Genomic DNA, 18,015 nt, shown 5'->3' on the forward strand with positions numbered 1-18,015 from the left:
ACCCGGACCACGAAAAAGAAATAACAAGAAGAATACGATTGGGATGGAGCGCATTTGGCAAGCACTCGCAGATTATGACTAGAAGCTTACCGGTATCGCTCAAGAGGAAAGTATACAACAGTTGCATCTTGCCTGTACTCACCTATGGGGCTGAAACGTGGAGGTTAACCAAGAGAGTTCTACTTAAGTTGAGGACTACCCAGAGGGCTATGGAGCGAAAAATGGTAGGGGTAACATTAAGAGATAAAAAGCGTGCAGAGTGGGTCAGAGAAATAACTCAAGTTACCGACATTCTAGTAGAAATTGAGAAGAAGAAATGGACATGGGCAGGACATGTAGTGCGAAGAGAGGATAACCGATGGTCGCTGAGGGTAACAAACTGGATTCCAAGGGAAGGAAAGCGTAGCAGGGGGCGACAGAAAGTTAGGTGGGCGGATGAGATTAAGATGTTCGCAGGGGTCAAGTGGATGCAGCTAGCACAGAACCGGGTTAAGTGGAGAAATATGGGAGAGGCCTTCGCCCTGCAGTGGGTATAATCAGGCTGCTGCTGCTGCTGCTGCTGATGATGATGATGATAGTTTGACAGCAGTGGCTACATGGGGGATAAAGTTTTCAGGTTTACCGGCGCGTCGCCACTGTCGAAAGTTCCAGCGGTCACGCGCTGGCCACTGAGAATGGACGCCGAAATGTTACGTGACCTACGTGTATAAGAAGGTGACGAAGTTGCCGCACTCATTTCGAGCCCATGGGAACTCAAGGAGGGAAACGTTCACCTTCTCCGCTCGTGCTGGAGGTGATGTTGAGCTCGCGGAAGGAGGTGTCCTGCGTCATGCGCACGTAGGTGTTCCTCTGGATGATGCCGAACGTCTCGTTGACCACGGACACCGTGGCCAGTGTGGCGATCGCGTTGTCGACCCAGAAGGAGATGGCCATGGCCACAGCCATCAGCGTGAATATGCCCAGCTCGATGCCGTTCGCAGCGTGGCGCAGTACCCACAGCGCTAGCCGGTGGCAGAGTCCGCTGGTAGTGGTGGCAGCTGTATACACCAGCTGGCCGAAGCACGTGAAGAACAGCTCCTGTGTCGGGATGTTTGACAGACTCACTCACGCGGGATACTTGCTAGTTATACTTAGGTAGTTTCCTATCTGGGGAAAGAAATCGCTGCGGGAACATGATTTATTTATTTTCGTCGGCCAACAATGGCACCTAAAAGCAAAAATAAAGCGGGCGGAGACAGCAGCTTACGGAGGCCCCACGGCATTAATCCAATCACAGATAAAACAACGAGTGCCTGACACTGGCCAAATCGAAAAAAAAAACAACAACAACAGTGAAAGTAAACTGGAGAAAAGAATACTACTTATGATGTAAGCATGAAATGAAATGTAATCATAGTACATGATTTGGAGACAGCAGTAGCAACAATCTTCAAATAGGTATAGTGCAAAGCACCCTACACCCCGGGCTTTTCTTCTGCCAACAAGGCAGCGCGCTCAGTCTTTCTCGCAGGCTTTTCTTGCCGCGACAAAGCGATCGCCTGCAACTATATGAGGTCTTATGTAAGCAGTTGCGATTCATGGCGCCTTGTTACCTTCGTGAGCGGCTACATAATTATAGCGTTGTCGGCAGGGGAGAGGAGTCTCCTTCCGTGGCGTATGGCTCGCAAAGTGACCGCCTTCCCGAAAACGCTTTCTACCTCTTATCAGGCTCCATTGCTCGGCTGAATACAGCTGTGACGACGGCGGCAGTGAAATGCAGCAGGGGCAGATGCGTACGGGCCGCGAGGACAGGAGAAGGAGCGTGCTCTAATTCTCCTCGTATGTCTACACAACCTTCTACTAAAGAGAGAAACGCCATCAGCTTACGACAAAACACAGTGATATACTCAATTTCCAATTCCCGAATGCTCTTTGAGCTGCCATAGAGAAAGCTACTGCTGCTTCGACCACCGGCGTCGGGAAGCGTTATACTCGCCTGATGATAATGGTGATGATGATGTGACTATCTCTTTGCATCGGGGGGTGGGGGGGGGGGGGCGCACGACGTGCGCTATAGCTGTTTACATGCCATAAGTCATAGCATACATACACACACAGCAACACACAGACCACCTAAACACAGTCGGGGGCGCCTTCGCTGGAGTCGCCGAGTTCTCTTTCGGCTTGCGCTGCCGAGTCGACCCCCACCACCCGTGGCGCTATCTTTGGGGAGGGCGCGGAAGCGTGAGGAAGCGAACTCGATCGTCTCGTGAAATCTTGTTCGGAGCCTGCATGTTGACGTTTTGGTGCCCGGATGAAGAGAAATATGTGCCCGGATGAACGAGAATCGGTGCCCCGATCTTGGTTTTCAGTTCTATTTCGACGTCCCTCAAAGTCGTCAAGGCGGCTAAAATCATTTGATGCTTTAAAAAATCGGAGGCACGGGAATGCAGGTTCACAAAGACGTGACACCCAGGAATAGCCTATGAAGCAACATTACACAGAATAAAACAAGGAAGGTGACCGGGTGCCCAGGAACTCTGCCCTGCCAGCAAAAAATATTTGTTCTAGGGCACCTTGTGCGACCTGTGATAAAAGTGAAGGATCAAAATAAAAACAAACGTCACATTAAAAAAAAAAGAAGAAATTATTAAGGCTAAACAATAAAGAGATGAAGGTATGTGACAATAAAAATTCAAGCAGAAAGAAAAGGACACGACGGGTTTGCCGCTCGAAGGCCGGACCACTGCAAGAAACGATGGCTTGGTCAAAGGCGTCGGCAACTTTGACCAGTATAGGCCGTTTACGCGATTCAGAACTACTAACATAGGGAGCACGAGCTGGTGATGCCGATTCATGTTTCTATCACGCAGCTGGGCGCGGACAGGAGCCTACCGCTGGTATCACCATCCTCATCATCATTATCCCACTGCAGGGCGAAGGCCTCTCCCATATTCCTCTAATTGACCCGGTCCTGTGCTAGCTGCCTCCACTTGACCCCTCCTAACTACTTAACCTCATCCGCCCATTTAGCCTTCTGCCGCCTCCTGCTACGCTTTCGTTCCCTTGGAATACAATTTGTTCCCTTGTCTACCTACCATCAGTCCTCCTCTCATCGAACAACATGCCCTGCCCATGCCTATTTCTTCTTGATTCACACTGAAATGTCATTAACTCGAGTTATTTCTCAGACCCACCCGGCATGCTTCCGATATCTTGACGTTAAACATATCGTTTTCTGTTAGATAGCCCTCTGCGTTGTCCTCAACTTAAGTAGAACCCTCTTCGTTAGCCTCCACGTTTCAGCCCCATTGGTGACGTAACCGTTATATGCTTTCCTCTTGAGCGGTACTGGTAAGCTGGTAGCCATAATATGTGAGAACATGCCAAATGCACTCCATCACAGCCTTATTCTCCTAGTTATATGGTCGGAACGGCAGAAGTAAGCGGGAATTCGCCCATGGCCAGTAATAAGACAGATCGAACGTCGGTGTGGAGGAAAGAAACAGGGAAATGCCAAAACGTTAGGCAACGACGTGCAAAACAAGGTGCTTTTTTTATTGGTGTGCCATCACGACGCCAACATGCGCATAGGTGAGACACGCATGGCGCTTCGGATACTGAGGGCTGAATGTCAAACCCGGAGGAAGAGACCACATGCATGATGCGGCCAAGATGGTTGCTAGCTTGACTCGGTAAAAAGTATCCTTAAAAACTGCATCAGGTATATTTATTTACCGTTATCATATGCTCCCGAAAGCACCCTGTCGCGGAGTCACACCTAAATCATCGACCCGTCATCATCAGTACAACACCTCTGGTAACCTCTCCCAGGGCTGCTGTGGGGCTAGGGGAGCTTTTATGTTCGAGGTGAGGGCCCTACCAAAGCTCGGGGGCGATCGTGCGGTGACACGCTCGAGGCGGTGGCATCATTCACAGATACAGCCCTAATCACCACTGTGGCAACAAGCCAAGAGAGTGACCGGACCTTCATCGTACCTGGAGTGCCTCGAAGGGCGACCAATCCCTGAGAAGCCATTATATTAGCACAGACAGCTGACCCCCCAAAACCAAACTAGAGTGAACTAGAAGAAGTTCACTCTAACCAAACAAACCACAGGCCAACCAAGTGGTCATGACATACCTCTGCTCACCGCGACACGCCTTAACCGTTGAAGGGAGAACCGAACCTCATTTTATGGAATATTGTGAACGAGCCAAGGGACAGAACTCCCACTATTCCACAAATTGAACTACTTCCAACTCGCCCAATATAGCGTACTGTTAAACCAAACCTCCTTCCATAGTTGTGAAAGCGCTTCACGTAGGCCTGGGACTTTCCTGCCCAATCGCACTTGGTAATGGGTACTCCACGAGCAAGAGGATCACCATAACATATTTTTTTTTAAGGCGAAGGCCGATTTCAAGGCCTATGGGCAGAAATCCCGTGCGCGAGAGTTGTGCACGAGATCTGGCAACGCCTTCTTTTAGGAGACGTTGCATCTGTTAGCAAGATGTATTCTCCTTGCCTAGCACCCCGCCGGGGTGGCGCAGTGGTTACGGCGCTTGACTACTGTTCCCAAGGACGCGGGATCGAATCCCGGCCTCGGCGGCCGCTTTTCGATGGAGGCGAAAAGCAATGCGCCCGTGTGCTGTGCGATGTCAGTGCACGTTAAAGAACCCCAGGCGTTCGAAATTTCCGGAGTCCTCCACTACGGCGTCTCTCATAGCCTGAGTCGTTTTGGGACGTCAAACCCCACAAACCAAACCAAACCATCTCCTTGCCTAGCGTTCCTGCCATCTGCAATCCCACACTTGAACGCGCGCCAAGGAACGCCACGCGAAAGGAGCGATGGGTGTCTCGCCGGGGTGGTGCAGTGGTAAGACGCCCGACTACTGTCCGGAGTGCCCGGGTTCGAACCCGACCTCGGCGGCTGCTTTCGATGGAGGCGAAATGAAGAGGCGTCCATGTGCTGTGCGATGTCAGCGCACGTTACAGATCCCCAGGTGGTCGAAATTACTCCGTAGCCCTCCACTATGGCTCTTCTTTCTATATTTCCACTTTCACTCCCACATTCCTTTCATCCTTTACGACGCGGTTGAGGTGTCCACACAAAACAAGTGAGACAGTTAACGCGCCTTTCCCTTCCTATAAATCAATGTTTTTTTTCTTATCGGTTAAGGCGTCCGCGGAGAATTTTGACAGAGACGGCGCCTTCTCTTTCCTGTAAAGCAATTTGAAACGCCTCTGATGCGTTCTGCACTGAGTGCCGCACGGAAGCCTGGATCGAACGCACGGCGGGGTCGACTTCGTATATGCGTGAATCGCCTGGTGACGTCATCACCAGTCGCGACGTCAGGACGGATGGGACGTCATGATGACGTCACATCTGCTAATGACATCACATACAATGACAACACCATGTGATGACGTCATAACCAGTCATTGTCATTACTCATGAGTACTTAGTCATGCCTAATGACTAAACTAAACCAGTTAGTGACTAGTTAGTCATTAGTTAATACTGGTTAGTGACCAGTTCGCCATTAATCAGCACTGGTTAGTGACTAGTTAGCCATCAGTCATTAGCACTACACCACTGATGTAGCTCTCTAGACGTGATGTAGGAGCAGTGCGACCACCACTCAGTCACCGCCACAGCGAACATGCGGCTGCACTTTGCGGCCAATGTATCTCTCGCTACAAAATTTCTAGGGGGCACTTTGGATCACTAAACTGCTATGAGGCTAAAGCCGCTATTGCGTGGTGGTCCGAAGCCCTCCACTGTGACACCTCGTTCTCTGTTTTCACTCCCGCCTTCCTAATTTTCCATACGGCTCGGCTAAGGTTTCCGCAGAGAATTGTCAGATACTGTGACTGCCTTTTAGGGCGAAAGTTTGCTGTAATGGCTCATACTCGCGGTGCTGTATCTGTCCTAAGCTTTAGCCAGTAGCCACCTAAATTCCTACCGACATGAAGCCTTTAGCTATAGTGAATTAGTATTCTAGTTCACTATACCTTTAGCTGTCTTTTCACTGTTGACTTAAATCGCCGCTAGGGGTGGCACCAAGGAAATATCCTACAGCTGAGGGCATACCAATGAAGTTAAAAAAACAAACAAAAAAAAACTGCCTACCGTGAAGTAGTTGTTGCAGACTTCGGACATGGTGTCGATTTCGAGCAGCGGAATGTACACGAATGGCAGGAAGCTGGCCACGCCGGGATGCACGGTGCCGAACAATAGCTGCTGGTACGTTACCAACAGCACGAAGAGGCAGCGAAGACTCTGCAGTGAACAGACTCAAAATGTCAGGCTATCGAACGTTGCTGCCTTCGGGCTACATATGCAACGTGGCCTAGTTTGCCTCGATACCAGCACAAGGCATGAGTGCATGAATGTACCCTAACCTCACCGTCGAAAATAGCATAACTTAGGCCACGAGAGGTCTGCCTCGGCTGCTGCCTTTTTTAACGCAACGAGCTCTTTTTGCACTGTTTTGAAACTCTGAGAGAACCTTTATGCTCTTCTTAATAACGTTTTACGCTACCGAGTTAACGGATAAAGAGAGTAGTTTTAAACGGAAAGGGGTAGTGAAAATTATACTGCCTTTTCCGTACGCGAGAACAGATGTAAGCATGAAATGGTTACGGGCTCCATAGCGCCCTTGTCACCTTGCGCGGCCGTATATCATGGCGTTGTCGGCAGAGGCAAGCAGTCTTCTGTTCTGACGTAACTCACAAAGCGACCGCGTTCATCAAGACATTTCCCGCCTCTCCTATTACAGGCTGTATAGCTCCCACGAACTAAGAATGCTTAAGTGTGTAAAAGTTTTGGGGCGTATCTCTTCATTTGAAGGTCATTGATGAATTGGCCATACTCAACTAAGGTTGAACACCAATTTGGTGACATTCGAACGAAGTCAAATTTCGGTAGTCTAGAGGGCCAAATTTTGTGAGTGCGCACAAACACATTCTGTAATAAACGGCGGTCTTATACAATCGCTTAAAAAGCCGGGAACTCGTCTCGTTAAATCTCGTTCGGTGCCCGGATGATCCCGTTTCAGTGCCTGGATGATGGCTCTCAGTTTTGGCCAGACGCCTCCTCAAGGTCGCAGACGGGGGCTAGAAACATTTCATGCTTAAAAAAAGACAACTAGTCAATGGAAAACGGGCGGAGATTAAGCTGGAGGCCAACATCGAAACTAACATTGGGGTTTGCTGCTTCGTAGGCAGCGTTCTAATGGGATTAGAGGGACGCGTCATATAGAGGGAGCTCGAGGTGCACCCCTCTCACATTCCACCTGATTGATTTATAGGAAGGGAAAGGCATGATAACTGTCGAATTTGTTTTCTGTGGACACCTAAACCGCGCCGTAAGGGAAGGGAGGAAGGTGAGAGTGAAAGTGAAAAGAGAGAAAGAGGAGCCGTAGTGGAGGGCTACGGAGTAATTTCGACCACCTGGGGATCTTTAACGTGCGCTGACATCATAATCCACCTGATGACTCAAATGCAGTGCCAACTATTAAGGGGTGGAAGGCTGCCCTAGCCAGCTCTGGACTAGAGCCCAACGGGCCCTCGTGACACGTGCGCAGATAGCAGCGGCAGCCGCTGGAGTCCCGGACTAGGGAACCCACATACACATCCCCCTCCCTTATCCATGGTCAATAAAGTTTTTCAGTCAGTCAGTCAGTCTCTTCACATACCTTCTCGTTCAAAGCAGGACAGACGTCAGAGTCACGGTGTTGCACATGCGTAGGGCTGAGCATTATGTCTACAAGACAAAACCAAAAGAAAAACATGCGTCCCCGATCGGAGCGCATTGCGGCAGCCCCGAGGCGCAGCTGGCGTACCTTATCTCCGACTTTGATGAGAGGTGTGAATAATAGGGGCGCCGAGTAGCCGACCATCATGCGGAATATGTACGTGGCTCGCTTGAACCAACGCACGTAGATGGGATCAAGCGCCTCCGACATCGTCTCGCTGCAACGTTGCGAAAAGAAGGAAGAGCCGGTTGTCTTATCCCTTGACGATCATAAGCTGCTTAAAAAATTAGCACACGCTTCAAACATAGCAAAACAGGTCATGCCTAATTCATTCTCTTCTGCGTATCGAAAACATCTTTGCTGCGAATGTCGGCACTATATTTAACCGAATTCGGGACGGTCGAGAAGCCTGGTTGATTTACGCCGTTTTGAAAAATTTGAAGTGGAAACCTGGGCTAGTCGGTAATTAGAAGAACGAGACATATTGTGTGAGAGAATATAGACTGAGGAGAAAAAAAGAACCGCAGATATCAAGCATTATTTTGCGATTTCACGAAGTACATTTTTTTGATGTGTTGGGTGGCGGCGTGAATACATTCTCAGTATAACATAATTGTATGTGCGCATTTCTGAAGTTAAAGACAATATTTCCGGTGCGGACACGTGAAATGGACCTGGGTCGACGCTTGCTTCACCCCTACTTCATATATATCTCATTGGTTCTTCACAACAATCAGGCAGGTTCAGCCAATGTTTCACCACGGTGTTGATAGTATCGATGGGTTCCTGGGTTTGCCTTTTCTGAACCCGACTACGGCGGCTGCGTTTTGATGGAGGCGAAATGCAAATGCGGCCACGCGCAGCGTGATTTCAGTGAAAGGTAAGAGATCTTAGGCTGTCGAAATTATTCCGGAGCCTTTCACTCCCATCTTACTCCCTTACAGAGAGGTTCCGGTGTAGCACGGATATGTGTGAAAGACATTGCATCTTTCGGTTCTTATAAACCAATTGACATATTTACATTTTACGCCACTGCAGCGTGTGCACTCTCACCGTGAACTGCTCTGCTGCTTTTGTGTTGTGGGGATTGCTGCGTTGAGCTTAGTGAATGTGCGGCCTGGCTCAAATGACCGGTCTCGCGGCTTGTAATTGTTCACTATTCCGGCGGCGAGTAAAGGATGCAATCAATATCGCGATGAAAAAGTTGATACGGCCTACACAAACGCACTCATGACCCATGCAAACCCCTCAGCCGACATTCGTTGTGGTTGGCGCGCACCCGATGAGATGACGGTGGCATAACACATGACGTAAAAAGAGAGCTAGCGCCACGCCAATTGGCTAAACACCATTTTGATTCATGACGGCGAAGTTCCGTCTCCCCTTCCTTTCACCCTTCTCCGTCCTTTCGTCTCTAGCACTGGACCACGGGACGCCCGCCTTATATGAATGTATACTAAAACGATTGGCGTCGGCATTTAACATTGCTCCTGTTTTCCCAGAAATTATTACCCGAAGGGCACCAGGCAATATTTTCTCGGTCTCACACGAAAGGCAGCAGTTCACCTGCATCGGCGAAGAGAGCATAAGCGCATATCTCAAGCTCCCAATTCCTCTTCAAGCTACCGTACGTTGCTGTACGCCAGTGGGAGAAAGTACTGCTGAAATAGAGATTTCCAGAGCAATGTTTAGCTACTGCTAGATTACTAGATGGCGCGCAGCTCTTCCTCAATGCGGAATCCGGGCTACACAGTCAGGGTGTGTGTGTGCATAAAGCCGCTGGGAGGTGGAGGAGGTTAGAAATGGGCTGGTCTTAGTCGATTCAACGCGTACTCAATAGATAGCTTCTAATGGGCGAAAGGCTGTTCTGCATTCGTGTCTTAGGCGTAACGCTTTGGTTTAGTTTGGTTTGTGGGGTTTAACGTCCTAAAGCGACTCAGGCTATCAGAGATGCCGTAGTGGAGGAGTCCGGAAATTTCGACCACCTGGGGTTCTTTAACGTGCATTGACATCGCACAGCCTACGGACGCCTTGCATCTCGCCTCCATCGAAAAGCGGCCGCCGAGGCCGGGATTCCATCCCGCATCCTTGGGCATAGTAGTCGAGCGCCGTAACCACTGAGCAATTCCCGGATAAAGATGAGTGCAAATTATGGCAGACCAATCTCAGTGCCCTTACGGGCTTGTTAGAAACAATGCATTCACACCACGGTATTTTTGACAGCATTTCGGGCTCACCGTTTGAGGATGTCGCTAGGGGAACAAAGTGCTTGCGATAGCCGGTTTTTCCGTTAATAGGCTGAGCGCGGACGATTAGGTAGAAGATTCGGGAGTGAAAGGCAGGAGAAGCAGGAGACAGACAGCCAGCCAGCTCTGGGACACTTTTTCTTCTTCCGGCATGATCTGGTGCGTGGCACGAGGCGAGCGTGGAACACTTCTGGTTCACGCTGGAACGTAGCGCGAGGCGAGGATGTCGTCGCTTGATTTTACTGCTGTTAAGGCACCCACCACTGCTGCCTGGACAGGCCTAGGTGGCCTGGAAAATTTCGCCTCTCCACTTGATTGACGACATAATAATGGTGATCGGCGTCTCCTCGTGTACAAGAATGCTGAATTGGGCGAGTTGGTGCGTTTGCATTTTAGGAAGCGTAGCGCAAAGAAAATGATTTCGAAGACAAGGTTGGGAAGGGAAGACAAGGTTGCGGTGCCAGAACGGGCCGAACTTCATAACTGTTACTTCTGTGGATCCGCATGCGTCACCTTGACACGCGAAATAAAGCAGGTATTTCTCTCCGCGGGGACTTGTCGTGGCGTTTCTACCTACCTTGTGTTTATTTTTCCTGTGTGTGTCTTTCTGTGTGAAACTTGTTCCTACAATAATATGCACCAACTCGCCCGACAAGAAGTTCTGAATTACGATAGCAATGGCGGAAACTTCTTTTGCCTGCTACAATATTCTCCTATCACGCCCTATCAGTGTAAGGGGCTACATTATTGGGGACACTTAAGCTCATTTTTTAAGAGTATGACGCGAGAGTAGAAGTTACCAGTCTTCTTCTTCTGCTCCTCCTCGGCTGTTCAAGGTCAAGCGTAACCTCCGCCGGGACCAAGCGACGGCTCGAAACCTAGCGCAGTATTGCTATCGCAATAAAACAATTAGCAAGGCTCTCAAGCTTCACCTAAATCCTAGAGGCGACAGCGCCTTTAACGTCACCTATTCATTCAGCGTGTTTTTACGCTCTTTTTTTAGGTTGTTCTTTCTTGGAAGAGGAAGGCGCAGTTCTGTTTGGTTCACAGGGTTTAACGACCCAAAGCGACTCATGTTGTGAGAGACGCGAACTACGGAAATTTCAACCACCTGAGTTGCAGTGCAGTGACCTTGCATAGCACACGGACGTTACTCCACTTCGTCTCCATTGAAACCCACTCGCCAGCGGTCGGGGTCGAACCCGGGTACTCCTGCCAGTGGTCGGGCGTCTTAACAACTGCGCCATCGCGGCAGGGCAGGAAGGCGCGGTCTCTTTCACAATTGGATGGACACCTGCATTTTATTTGCAAGTTGGGGTTGGGTTGGTTTGGTTTGTGGGGTTTAACGTCCCAAAGCGACTCAGGCTATGAGATACGCCGTAGTGGAGGACTCCGGAAATTTCGACCACCTGGGGTTCTTTAACGTGCACTGACATTGCACAGCACACGGACGCCTTGCTTTTCGCCACCATCGAAAAGCTGCCGCCGAGGCCGGGATTCGATCCCGCGTCCTTGGGAACAAGTTGGTTTAAAATGTATATGACGCAATATCTGTCACAGTTCTCAACATACCCCGACCGCGTCTAAGAGAATTGGAACGACGCCTTATCTACAGGACATTTTCCTATCACGTTCCGAATCATCATCATCATCATCATCATCATCATCATCATCATCAGCCTGATTATACCCACTGCAGGGCGAAGGCCTCTCCCATATTTCTCCACTTAACCCGGTTCTGTGCTAGCTGCATCCACTTGACCCCTGCGAACTTCTTAATCTCATCCGCCCACCTAACTTTCTGTCGCCCCCTGCTACGCTTTCCTTCCCTTGGAATCCAGTTTGTTACCCTCAGCGACCATCGGTTATCCTCTCTTCGCACTACATGTCCTGCCCATGTCCATTTCTTCTTCTTAATTTCCACTAGAATGTCGGTAACTTGAGTTATTTCTCTGACCCACTCTGCACGCTTTCTATCTCTTAATGTTACCCCTACCATTTTTCGTTCCATAGCCCTCTGGGTTGTCCTCAACTTATGTAGAACTCTCTTGGTTAGCCTCCACGTTTCAGCCCCATAGGTGAGTACAGGCAAGATGCAACTGTTGTATACTTTCCTCTTCCGAATACTTCCGACAAAATCCGATAAAGACCCCGCCGGGGTGGCGCAGTGGTTACGACGCTCGGCTACTGTTCCCAAGGACGCGGGATCGAATCCCGGCCTCGGCGGCAGCTTTTCGATGGAGGCGAAAGGCAAGGCGTCCGTGTGCTGTGCGATGTCAGCGCACGTTAAAGAACCCCAGGTGGTCGAAATTTCCGGAGTCCTCCACTACGGCGTCTCTCATAGCCCGAGTTGCTTTGGGACGTTAAACCCCACAAACCAAACCAAAATCCGATAAAAAAGGAGCGGAAACTGTGGTACGGTGACGGGCTTTTCGACCGGATGGTTTGTATATGCTTTCGTGTATTATGCAATCATGCTTGTGGTCCCTACTGATGGAGAACAAAAGAGCAGTCTCTGGATAACAGATGTGCGCGAAGTTTCGCCGAAAATAGAATATTAGAGCGTAAGCTCTACTACTTGGGCTGCGACTCCGAGTTTCACCTGGTTGGGTTTGAACGACTTTGAGCAGGGTTCGAATGACCTTGTATGAAAACAGCCGCTTAGATTACTGGGAGAAACTACTCCTCAGTACCTTCAATAAGGACCAGCGCAAGATCATTACATGTGCTCTCGCTCGGATAGCCCTCCAAGGGCTTTCCTTAGGTTTGTAAGAGGGCCCTTCGTACATGGAGGGGGCTCTCAAATGCCATGTAGGGGGCAACGCCTCCACCCTCTTTAATATTGGCAGTAAATGTTCCTACCACCACCACCGCGGCGGCCACTTTTCGACAATAATGGGTTCACTGGAAAGGAAAGGCGCAGTACTTGTCACATTTGTTCGATGGACACCTGACCCGCGCCGTAAGGGAAGGGAACAAGGTGGCAGTGAAAGCGGAAAGAGAAAGAGCCGTAGTTGAGGCCTTCGGAGTAATTTCGACCACCTGGGGAACTTTCACGTGCCCCGGCGCTGTGGGAGGAAGGGTGTCTGCTCCTGGCCCTACGGGGCTGGGACTGGTAGGCCACCGCCGCTTGCGGCGTGGGCTAGCCTGCCACCGGACTTGCATCTGTTGTAGGCCGTCATTGCACCCGCCACCGCTTAGATGATGGACGACGGCTGTTGCGGCGCGCGTCTTTCTCTCCCTCTTCTTTTTCTTTCTTCTCTACTTTCTCTCTTCTGCCGGCACGAGGGGTGGCTCAGCTACAGAGGCAGTAGCTTATTTTTTTTTTTTTACCATTTAGTGCAGTCGTGCCTGTGATGAACGGTTTTAACCACACGCTACGATGGTATAAGCTTAACTACCGTTTAGGTCATGTGTTTAACAAGCATTGGAGATGCTGGACCCAGAAAACTTTCCACACTTCATTAGGAGGTTGGTGTGGTAAGCCAAGTACTGTACTTTGGCGGAAAGGGCCTAATTGTCAGGCGGAGCTCAAGCCCAGTATAGATGCAGTAAATATTCCGTCGTGTACTCGGCCATCAGTGAGAACTCAACACAACACTGTCTTTCTGATGCACACGCTAGCCAACGCTACCGCAACACGGCGAGCGTGGGTGGCTGCAACCGCGCCCGCACAGCTTGTAACCAGGGCAAGAAAACAGCACATACACTAATTGAGATGCTTAATCTAGCACCTGTATACCCAACAAGTGAAATGCGCTGCTTCATGACTGTTGATGGCAATACAACGCGTACAACACGCGCGCCGTTGACAGCTTCGCATCCGTGCAAACATGTTAAGTAGCGATTTATTCACGAATAACGCGTCCTCGCAGATGCAGATGAGAAAAGAAAACGTTGGGCCCACGAATTGCAGGTGATCAGGTTTTATTTCTAACGCTACAGTAAAAACAACAGCCTATTGCAAAACTATTTAATCACGCTGTACGAAAACGAAACCCCACTCTGTTCTTCGCCGCAGCATATATTTCCTCAGATCCGCCACATTTTGCAGTGGATGTACCCCGCGGCAATGGGGGACCCATTCCGCAGGGACACATCCAGCCGCCGCCTACAGGTGGCCTTTGTATTGAACCACAGTGCGCTTGCGCTATCGGAAGACGAGCACGAATTGGTGGGTGTCGTTGGCTGCCTCGCTGAGCGGCGGCGACGTCGGAGGCTCCCTAGCAGGCTGCGGTATGCGGCCGTACTCGAGGGGCGACACGGTGCCGTTGGCCGCGGCGTACCAGTGTCGCAGCGCCCGCATCAGTGCCAGCGAGCGCCGGTTGCTCTTGGCGGTGGTGATGGCCAGTGCCACTGCGGCACCCACCACCATGGTGACGATGGCTGTCACCATCAGCGAGGTCCACAGAGCCTGTTGCCGCCACGCCACATGATGGACCTCGCGGACAGCACCGCCGCCGTCGTGGCCCTGCGTCAGACCACGTATAGACAGGATGGTTGTCGCCTCGTAGCACGAGGTTCGGTCACAGCTGTTTGCAATGAGGAGTTGAATATCGTACAGCCATTATTATTTGTCTTATTTGTTAGAATGCGCGTGACGTTGATATGACGTTAGTAGTGCTGTCACTGCGTTCTAACTATCAGCGGGGTCCGTTGCAGTGGAGGCGTCATGGTTGGCATCACTACATGCTGATCAATCAACGTAAGGCGCTTAACTTAATTTCAATTTTTCCTTGCCTTCCTGCCCCGCCGGGGTGGCGCAGTGGATAGGCAGCTCGACTACTGTGCCCAAGGATACGGGATCGAATCACGACCTCTGCGGCTGCTTTTCTGTGGAGGCAAGCAAGGCGTCCGTGTGCTGTGCGATGTCAGTGCACGTTAAAAAACCCCAAGTGGTCGAAATTTCCGGAGCCCTCCACTACGGCGTGTCTCGTAGCCTTAGTCGCTTTGCGAAGTTAAACCCCATAAATGATAAACCAAACCTTGCCTTCCTTCCCCTTAATTATGCATTGTAGATATCACAGAGCTGGGAAACATGTCCTTAACAGCTGTTGATATAAGGCGGCGTAACTAAAATAAGTTTTGGTTTGGTTCTTGGGGTTTAACGTCCCAAAGCGTCTCAGGTTCTGAGAGGATTAAACTAAACGAGGACGAGAAGAGAACCAGAAAAGAAAACACGACGGTCGCTGACCCCTAACAGCGTGATATACGCTAACACTGGACCACGTTATTATCAGGAAGCCAAAGGGTTCAATGCACAGAAAAGGTAGTTTAGTCACTTTTGCAGAGTCTAAAATCAAGAAATCAGGAAGCGGAATTAGCAGCACACGTGGACTTAGTCGCCTCGCCGTCAAGATTAACATTCACAAACAGCGTCTACACTCGAGACAGGTAGTGGTTACTATAAGAAAAGAAAAGGTAGCGCCAAGACAGGGACCTTGTGCAAAAGCAAGAAACAGCGGGAGTGGCGAACTAACCAGTCCTTACCAAACTTTTCAGCTAGAGATCAACTTTTTACACTAGGTATTGCTGGCACATGGTGTCTATAGCTGCTTTCTTGGTCCTCATGCAGGTCTATCTACTTCCGAGGCTATTCTCCGAAACTAAAGGAACGAGCCGAACCACAACGTCCGCCACGCAACGTGGCGCGTCTCAAATACTTCGAGAACGATCGCATGGCAGACCACTGTATTTGATACTTTCTGGAAGTTTAGGGGGTCAGTGAACGGACATCACATGCTTCGATGCAGTGCCGATAGGCAAGTGGATCCTGCTCTCCGCACCGCGTTGTGCTTGTTACGCGATATCGTGTATAGCTCGTTCTTTGGCATTGTTGTAATCAAGGTCGAGAAAGATGTGTGGAGAAAAACGTCTACGTGGTTTCGTATCAAAATTGTGACGCAGCGGTGTTTCGTGCAACGTTCAGTGTGGTGTCCCATTTAATTTCCTATATAACAACAAGCTGATAATCAGTTTGAAGGCTAGTTTGCAACAAGGATTCCAACGCACGACATATGTAGCTCGAATTGTATGCTGTTCATTGCAAGCGTAGGTGTATGCTGGGAAGTCAGACAGATGCTACTCCTTCCTTTCCCTAAAACCCAAACTAATCACAGACGTTTAACACTTTGCCAAAGACTGTGGCAGTGTATGAATGAAAAGGCTATATTAAATACTCTATGGAGTCTACTCACAAGTCGAATCTTAAGCGCCTGCTAATTTTTTGTGCCACAGTGCTTGCAGTCACGCACTGACTCTTGACGCGTACCTTCACAGACACATATCACCGTATATATAGGACAGCTGAAGACGCGGATTCAAAGAGTGCCTTTTACAGCTAACATGTTTTAAAAAGTGGGAAGGAACACCTAACACGACTGCCACATGGACGTTTAGTGTTACAGATTTAGCGATCTCAGAGTAAAGTCGTACTCACAACGCGGAAGGGGATAAGGCTTAAAAATACATAAATAAGCCAACTAATTTCATTTGCTGCCTGATTGACATACATACTCGAATACTATCTCAGGAGCAATTTAGTGGGAAGAGGAGGCAAAACAGAAATGTTTACAGTATGCAGTGTTTGCGAGGCGCGAAATACGTGGCGAATAAATACGCCGCTGGAGAGTTTGTACGCGATGCCCGTAAAGGCGGGGTAACCGCCGATTCCGGTCGCAATAAAAGGCATATTTGGCGTAAGCGAACACAGGCCACGGTTTGGAGTTGCCGGAACCTTTAAAAAGGCAGGTCGAAGACGCCTGTTGTCCTAATATTGAAAGAGGGCTCTGCAGTGTTGTCAAGGTGCGATAGGCGGGGCCAGCAGAACGGAAATTGTAAGAGTAGAGGTAAATAACAAAAAGTGTTAAATTTTAAAGGAAGTTGGAGATGGCTGCGCTTCGTCATGATACGAAGTTTCGTAGCTTGAGGAGCCGTAGGCTATATTTCTGGCGGTGGCAACGAAATAGAGATGGAGGAGCCATCTTACCCGTAAGCTGGCGCTTGAGCCTGTTGGCACGAGCACAATGTGTTGCTTCTTGCGCGAGAGCACGGGGGAGGCCAGGGGGCTCCTGCTGGCGTCCCAAGGCGCGGAGTAGCGCGAGCCCTGGATGCTGGGCCGGAGCGTGTGCACGGACAGCTCTGCTTCCTACGGCGAAAGATTGGCGCGTAGGGGTAGGTCTGAAGGTGCGCAGTCCCGAGGTGGTCACTTCCAGAGCATACGTCGCATTGCGTGGTAACACTACCATGCGCGAAACACAGTTTGCTTCTAGCTTTAACGCGTTTGGTGTTTTTGCCAAAATAGAGTTGCATTTACGTATTTGCGCTCATTGTGGCTTGTGCACACATTCTGTGCACCGAATCTATGGAAGGAAGTGCATATTGTGACGACAAAGTCAGCATGAGCGGTTTTACCTTCAGATAGCTAGCCTGCGAGTATTGCGGGAGTAAAGATGAGTTCTGCGAGCCGACAGGAGCGACAGTACCTCCGGACTGCTGTCGTGCAAGTCGACGTCGTCAAAGGGGCTCCTGTCGTCCTCATCCCTGCTGCTCCCCGTGCCTGGCGAGCCCTCGTGTGGCTCGTCAGCGGTGGCATCTGGCGTGGAAGCGTCGCACTCGCGGCCTCGCCTCGCCTCCTCCACCAGACTGGTGGCCTCCATCTTGCTGTGGTCTGCCTCTACGCCAACAACCTGGCCCATCACAGCGCCGGGTCCGGTCTTGGCTCTTACAGCTGCTTTCTGAGAGCTCTTACGAAAGGTCTGGCACGCGTCCGCGTGCCGGATTCTTCTTCATCTATGAGCAAGGTTAAGCTTTGGAGCATTTGAGCACAGTTCGTGCTTCTACTTGGCATGATGACATTTATAATATCATAAAAGAAATTGATTAAGTTCTTCCTTTTCAATTTGTTAATAAAATTTTAATATACATTTTAAACTTCGGCGGAAAAAAGTATGGTTCCACGTTTACAGTGTATCCACGCCTTGATAAAGCCATTTAGTAGGTTTGGCAGTTAAGCACGCCGGTAGGT

The 18,015-nt window shown here is 50.0% G+C and overlaps 2 protein-coding genes across 2 annotated transcripts in view; both read right to left on the minus strand.

Annotated features, from left to right (window-relative positions):
• The window catches only part of LOC146207318 (protein FAM76B-like), a 58,300-nt gene extending 50,347 nt beyond the window's left edge, over positions 1-7,953 (minus strand). The window contains exons 1-3 of the mRNA XM_084585403.1: positions 7,831-7,953; positions 6,117-6,266; positions 774-1,077 (exon numbers count right to left, since the gene is read on the minus strand). Coding sequence (XP_084441529.1) covers positions 774-1,077; positions 6,117-6,266; positions 7,831-7,953 — 577 coding nt within the window. The remainder of the gene's footprint in view (positions 1-773; positions 1,078-6,116; positions 6,267-7,830) is intronic.
• Positions 7,954-13,995: 6,042 nt separating this feature from the next.
• Positions 13,996-17,686, minus strand: LOC146207319 (uncharacterized). Its single transcript, XM_084587094.1, has 3 exons — positions 17,474-17,686; positions 16,978-17,136; positions 13,996-14,460 (listed from the first exon to the last, which is right to left on the minus strand). Exons 1-3 carry the CDS (start codon positions 17,684-17,686, stop codon positions 14,140-14,142), a joined length of 693 nt encoding a protein of 230 aa, XP_084443220.1. The 3' UTR covers positions 13,996-14,139.
• Between the last annotated feature and the right edge of the window lie 329 nt (positions 17,687-18,015).

This window comes from Amblyomma maculatum, chromosome 1 (assembly GCF_055883805.1).
Source record: "Amblyomma maculatum isolate TAMU_Amacu chromosome 1, ASM5588380v1, whole genome shotgun sequence".
NCBI lineage: Eukaryota > Metazoa > Arthropoda > Arachnida > Ixodida > Ixodidae > Amblyomma > Amblyomma maculatum.